Source organism: Silene latifolia, chromosome 11 (genome assembly GCF_048544455.1).
Source record: "Silene latifolia isolate original U9 population chromosome 11, ASM4854445v1, whole genome shotgun sequence".
Lineage (NCBI taxonomy): Eukaryota > Viridiplantae > Streptophyta > Magnoliopsida > Caryophyllales > Caryophyllaceae > Silene > Silene latifolia.
In genome coordinates, this window is record NC_133536.1 from 85,245,971 (window position 1) to 85,253,434 (window position 7,464).

At 41.2% G+C, this 7,464-nt stretch overlaps 1 protein-coding gene across 1 annotated transcript; it reads left to right on the forward strand.

The window, feature by feature from the left end:
• The first annotated feature begins 2,715 nt into the window (after window positions 1-2,715).
• On the forward strand, window positions 2,716-6,437 carry LOC141613616 (uncharacterized). The gene is made up of 5 exons (XM_074432360.1): window positions 2,716-2,796; window positions 2,938-3,433; window positions 3,535-3,859; window positions 4,028-5,806; window positions 6,170-6,437. The coding sequence occupies exons 1-5, from the start codon at window positions 2,716-2,718 to the stop codon at window positions 6,435-6,437; spliced, it is 2,949 nt and encodes a 982-aa protein (XP_074288461.1).
• The last annotated feature ends 1,027 nt before the right edge of the window (window positions 6,438-7,464 follow it).

Below are 7,464 nucleotides of genomic sequence, written 5' to 3' on the forward strand. Positions count from 1 at the left end.
TCGTTCAACCATCAAACCTCCATTAAAACTCGAGTTTCTTGCTCCTAATTAACCATATAATATCAATCTACATCTTTGAAGAAGATTCACGAGCCAAATTGACCTTGAGAGCACATGAATCCCCTCGAAAAACCGAGTGTCATACACTCTGTTTTCGCGGCTTTTTCGGTCTGTCCAGTTCTGTTTGTGCTCATTTTTCGTGACCAATACCTCAGAACGAGCTTGTTTTGATTTAATATATCTGTTCTACTCTCTTTCTAGTTTTCAAAACATCTTTCAAATCTAATTTTCATCGAGAAACACGTGAGAAATTGCAGTTTGAAAGTTGTTGTCCTGGTTTACCAAAAAACGTGTTGTTGCTTTGTTTCTTCGTCGACGACGGCCCCTCGAGATAAAATCTACGATCGATTACAACCCAAGACGGTGTCAACGATACATGTAGGTTGAGGGTGCATAAAATCTCTCCTTTCTCCCTTTTAATTCCGTCTTTTAATTATGTTTATTACATCGTATTATTATCGTATAAATTGTTAATTATGAAATAATTAGTATAGATACGAGTATGAGTTAAAGTGCTAATTCGAATACCCGCGTTGACTTGAGTTGGGGAAAGAAAGCCGCTAGATTGGTCGGTCGTTTCCCCTTCTCATTTACATATCCTCGTATTCAGATTCGGACAGAACTAAACCAACTAATTTATTTTAATAAACGATGTTTATTGTATCTTGTTGTTGTTGAATGAAGGAGAACGGGATTAGTAGTATGGATGTGCCGATGGATGGCCTTTGTATGTTGGATTTGTCTTCTGCTAGGATAAGAATTATTCTATGTTTATCGCATGACGAATTTAACATGTTTGATTGATTTTATCTTGTTTAAATTAGTTTGATTTGAGCATGACGATTGAATTTATGAACTACACTTGTCTTAATTTGTTAAAGTTTATGTCTTTGATTATTAAAGCATGTTAAATTGATTATCTTATCATGTTTTATTTAATTAATTCACATGTTTGTTAATCTATCTTATGCTAAAGAGTAAGAATATCTCTTTCCTTCCTCTCTTTGTTTGTTTCTTGCTAGAGTAGCTAAATGAACTTCATATGCCAAAATAACTTTGACAAGTTAAATGCATTAAATCGACATAGAATGAAATTCACATGTTAGGATTTAAAACAATGATTGCATACTCGTATGAGATACGAATCCAAAATAGCCATCGTTTTATTTAGTAGAGAGCGTTATAGTTACGGACGGGGTTGGGTGTTAATTAATGAATTAAAATAAACTTCCCAACACGTAATCTCACAAGAACTTAAAATCTCTACAATTCGGTTTCTAAATTCCATTTAAAAATTTAGTGGCGACTCTTTCAAAATCAAAAGTGTTTAATATGAAATAATAAACATAAAGTGGATGTAAATTCCCTTGTCCACAATTTGGCGACTCTGCTGGGGATTAGTGAAACTTGAAAAGTAAAACAATGGCTATTAGGAATATCTATCACATGCATTTTTTTTTATGTTAATCATGCATAAACCCCTTGAGACTTTAGGATTCGGACCATCCTCCTCAAGAGCTTTCTTTTAAGCTCGAGATAAGGGGATGACGTCCACTGTGTCTGATTTAAATATCAAAGGTGCTTCCATGCGATTATCAAGTGCCATACCTACCATATAGCAACGTGCGTATGGGGGAAGACGACTCCTTTAATCTCGTGGGATCACTGGCACGGACCTTCTTTTAGAAGAACGACCGAGACTTAGAAGAGTCTAGGCTCATGCATAGCCTCCATAATATGTGAATGACTAAGTGTTACTTGTCTTCCCAAGTCTGTTTTCAAAACCAAGTCCTTTTTCAAAACCCATCCTTGGATCAATGTTTTCGAAACAAACGGTTTGGCCACCCCTTATTTCGAAATTTCTGGACCTAGTTAGTTCCAAATCTTTAAACCTCTTTTCAATCCCGAACTTTTGAACCTACCTCTCTTGAAAAAAGAATCATTTCCAGGTCGAAGTGCTGCCGAATTAGGATTAGAATTTTGACCAAATCAAGCCTTTTATAAAACGGCATGCTGCCCATTTTAAAAGCTTATTTTGATTCTCACTTTTTCAATTTCAAAATCCAATAAACCATAATCTAAACCTAACCCAAACCTAGAATAGAGTTTGAGTCAGTTGGGTCAAGTCTAGTCTAGTTGCTCTAGTTTAAGCCATGTTTGGTTTTATCTAGGGTACAAGTTAATCAAGCTTGTCTAAGCTAGAACACCACCCTAGTGGGTTACCTAAGTCACCTCTTAGGTCCAAGCCAAGTAGGTCGACCACTTGGTCAAAGTCTAAGCCACAAAAACACCCCATCTAAGACACTATGGGGCATCCCCCTTTCCAAACCAATGATCCATGTCTGGTTTCGATCACGGTTTAGTCACACCAAGTCTATGTCAAGTCTATGCTAAGTCTGTATCAAGTCTATGTCTAGTCCAGTCTAAGTCAGTTGAGTCAGGTTTTAGTCCTAGTTAGGTCTAGAACCCCTCTTCTACACCTTGACCTTGCGCAAGTGAGTCACTTAGCTCATTTTCCAGGTCTAAGTCTGTCTTTGAGTCAGGTCTGAGTCAAAGGTCGAGTCTGTGAGTCGAGTCCTTTTTGTGCAGGGGTTTGATTCAAATTTTTGATTAGTTCGAGGTTTCTTTGTAGAAAAGCCGCCCCATACCAGAAAAATGTCAACGGAAGCACTATTGGCTAAGATGAATGACACTTTGGAGCTTCTTACAGCTCGCTTGGCTGCAGTTGAGACTAAGGTAGGTGGGGAGGCCCCTGTAACCACCACCCCGGAAATGTCTGAGCTTGAAAGGCGACTCAAACTTGTGGAAGACTAAGTGAAGCTCTCTCAAGGGGAGAGCATCCACTACGAGAATGCTAGGGCTTATGCCCCAATCCAGGAGGAGCTTCCTAAGAACTTTGTGCTCACAGATATCCCTAAATTCAAGGGAACTGAAAATCCTCTGCAGCACATTAGGTCCTATAAGGAGCACCTTGCTCTGAAGAGTGTGTCTGCGAGCATGCTAACTGCTATCTTTGCCCAATTCTTGGAGGAACATCCAAGGGCATGGTTTTACAACCTAGATATAAAGAATTACCCCACATTCGAAGATCTAACTACTGAGTTCTGTAGGCATTATGCTGACAATGCCAAAATCCAGACAATAATGAGGACTCTCGAGGTAATGACCCAGAGAGAAAAGGAATGCTTTACTGATTTTCTGGCTCATTGGCGCGCTGAAAGCGTGACATTGACCAAAAAACCCGAAGAGGTCGATATGGTCGATAAGTTTGTAAAAAATCTGCAACCAGCTTACCGTAATGAGCTAAAATATCAAAACTTTTGCACATTCAAAGACTTGACTCGAATTGGGAGGGAAATCGAAGATGACCTCCGTACGGCGGAGTTTTCTAAACCCAAGGGATACCCTGGGCTTCCTCCTCTAAATCGAAAGCAACTAATAGTGCTAATCATGTTCAAGCTATTAATTTCCTAGGAGGAACTTCCAAGAAACCACAACGCTCTACTCCAAGAGTGTTTACTGACATTGGGTGTACTTATACGTATGCCCTTGAAAGACTCAAGGCCCAAGGGAAGCTAAACCCAATCGGCCCAACTCCTGAACCAACCTTGGAACAACGACCCAAGTGGTACAGGCCGGAGGCATACTGTGCCTACCACCAAGGGAAGGGGCACGATACAGAAAAATGTTTCCGCCTCAAGCATGAAATCCAAGATATGATTGAGGATGGAACAATCCCAATACCCACTGTGAAGCCCAATAATGTCACCAATCCATTTGGGGATCATTCAAATGCAGTGTTCGTCGAAGACAGCATCGATGTGTCCCACCTAATTTGTCCTATATGTCGCCTAAATGGTTTCCTTGTGGGGAAACACTTCATTCATTGTTCTAAATATCTCCCAAGCATAGAGAACGAAGTTCGATTTGGGGATTTTGCCATCGACTGCACCCCTTAAATTCTCAGAAGTGCCAACGAAATCAATGGCATCTGGGATGATGATGAGGATGATGTGTACCTTGAGAAGGGCGCAGCAATCCCCTATACTCGGGACGAAGTCCAAAAGCTAAGGAAAGAGGCTCTCGAGTTCAATCAATTGACACGAGCTGGCCGCTCATTTCGAGTGGAAAAGGCCACCAATGCTCCAACTGCACAAGCTAAGGAACCTACTGTAGTCGAGGCCCTTAGTGAGAGGATAACCCAAGAGGTCCCTCTCATTAAGCAGCTACAAAAGACTAAGGTGGATGTTTCTATCTGGGAGCTCATTTTGAGTTCATTCGAACATCGACAAGCCCTATTACAAGCACTAATGAGCATGAACGTGTCTCCAGATATTGCTCCAAATGATGTGGTGGTCCATGTTGTCCAAAATCCACCACGACATGTCAATGCGGTAACCTTTTCTGATGAGGATCTACCCTCTATAAGGCCCAAACACGGCCTAGCTATGTACATTGTTGTGACATGTCTTCAAAAGCATGTCCTTATGACGCTTGTCGATGACGGGTCAATCCTTAATGTTCTACCACTAAGGACAGCACACGTTTTGGGCCTTGACAAAAAGGACCTCACTCCAACCACTCAAACGGTTCGAGCCTTTGATGGGACGATTCGCAGGGTAGCCGGGATTGTCGACCTAGTAGTTCAAATTGGGTTCATTGAAAGGAAGGTTAGTTGTCAGGTCATTGATGTGGCCTCATCCTTCAACTTATTACTGGGAAGGCCCTGGATCCATGGAGTAAAAGTTGTATCCTCCACTTTGCATAGAAAAATCAAAGTCCCTCTTAAAGGAGAAACTGTCACCATCGATGCTACCCCTATCGTAGTAACTGAGGGGGATCTGGCCTCGGAAGTAACACTCGATACCTCAAATGATGCTTGCAGGTTCGAGGTTATAAACGTGATCGACTCTTGTCCTGAATTAGAAAACACGGACTTGTATATTGGAAGTCACGTCTGTGAAACCATTCTCAAGACTGGGAAGTACTTTAGATCCTCTCTATACCCTCGAAAGGAGGATACCTTGGTACTAAAGGGTGTGGTCCTTAAAGGAACGACGTTCGGGTTGGGATACGAGCCCACTGAACAAGATCTCGAAAAGAAAAGAAGGACGGTTATAGACCGAAAACCTTATCCACTAACACTGAATGGATACTTTGTGAAAGCCGCAGAAGCAGAACGTTGTCTCGACTTTCCCGAACCTCTTTTTGATGAAAAGAGTAAGAAGTTGGTCCCTGTAATTGAAATATTCCAAGTTTGTCACTACATTCCAGAGGATGTGCTATCTGTGACACCCAGAAAGGCCGAACCTACCCCAGTCGAAGACAGGAATGCCTTAGGTCTCGTTTTTGGGGAAGAGAGAGAAATGAAAAAACCAAACGAAGAGTTGGTTAGTATGATCCTGCGAAACGATAGGTTCGATCCCTCTACCCTCATCACTGATGTAGCTCCTAAAGGGACTATATCTAGATGGAGGAAAACTATTAAATGGACTGACAACAGAGGTTTGCTTTTCAAGCTGACCACAGAAGAAGGAGAGATGGTTAATCCAGATGATGATTCTGAGTCTGAGTCTGAGTTTGAGTCTGATAAGAGTCTTAGGGTTGAGTCTAAAGAATCGAGTGTTGAAAACACCTCTTCCTCAGTCTTTCCTTTTGATGTACCTCCCCCTAGCTCTGGTATTCCGACACCTATCCCGAATACCACCCCCATTCCACCACTGACCTCTGATCAGTTGGCCCAAATGTTAGCGCATTTCGCGCAGTTTCAAATTAATAATAAGATGAACCAGTTTGCTTACGACTCGTCTCCTTTACATGGCAATGCCATTTTCGAAAATGTTTGTTTTAATAATGACTTTGAGAATGAGGCCGGGAAGGGACAAGTTGAAGAAGAGGAAGAGGATATAGTACCGCTTTCGCAATTGGTTAAGGGGTTGGAGTAATACGACCAAAGAAACTCTGTTATCGAAGATACAGAAACCATCAATGAAGGAACCACCTTAGAACCCAGAGAACTCAAAATAGGTACCACTCTAGATTCTACAGAAAAACAAGGGTTCATAGATTTGCTGAATGAGTTCAAAGATTTATTTGCATGGTCTTACAGAGACATGCCAGGAATCGATAGGGAAATTGCAGAACACAAAATCCCAATCAAGTCAGGGTTCAAACCAATCAAACAAAAATTACATAGAATTCGTACTGAGTGGTCTTTGAAAGTCAAAGAAGAAATTGATAAACAATTCAAGGCCGGGTTTATTAAAGTATCCAAGTATTCAGATTGGGTAGCCAATGTAGTACCAGTACCTAAGAAGGATGGGAAAGTCCGTGTGTGTGGACTTCCGGGATTTGAACAAAGCCAGTCCGAAAGATGACTTTCCATTACCTCACATCGATATCTTGGTTGACAATACCGTGAATCATGCCCTACTATCTTTCATGGATGGGTATGCCGGATACAATCAGATAAAGATGGCCGAGGAAGATATGCACAAAACCGCGTTTATCACGCAATGGGAAACCTATTGTTACACGGTAATGTCGTTTGGGTTGATAAATGACGGGGAAACGTACCAAAGAACCGCGACAACGTTATTGCACGATACGATGCATAAGGAAGTCGAGGTGTATGTCGATGACATGATTGTGAAATCAAAGGAACGTGACGGTCATCCAAAGGCCTTACGAAAATTCCTTGAAAGATTAAGGAAATATAACATGAGGTTGAACCCTTAAAAATACGCCTTCGGAGTTACTTCCGGGAAGCTCCTGGGTCACATCGTCAGCCACCGTGGTATTGAGATTGATCCTTCGAAAATCAAGGCCATTATGGAGATGCCTCATCCCAAAACTGAGAAAGAAATTCGAGGTTTCCTGGGTCGAGTCCAATATACAAGCCGCTTTGTCTCGAAGTTGACAATGATATGTGAACCGATCTTTAAGAAATTAAAAGTAGGAGAACACGAGATGTGGGATGACGAATGTCAAGCCGCATTTGACAGGATCAAAGAAGTTCTGTCTGCTACACCTGTGCTTAGTCCACCCATAGCCGGATTGCCACTATCCTTGTATCTAACAGAAACAGATACCGCGATGGAAGCAATGTTGGCCCAAACTGTGGAAAAAGAAGAAAGGGCAATTTACTACATATTCCTCTACAAGTCAACCGACCAAGTAGTAGCAATTATAGAGATTTTGGTTTATTTTTCTTTAAAAAAAATCATCCATGCAATCTCTATGTTATGTGGTATATATAGGCAAAGGTAAATGTAAAGAAATGATAGACAATCCACATGGGTTTGGCATTAAATGGCCTTAAAACCCTCAAATGTGTCCTCTACATTTCGGTAAACATCAGAGTATCATGGGTCTTATTTTGACTTTTGACATTTGTCCCATAAA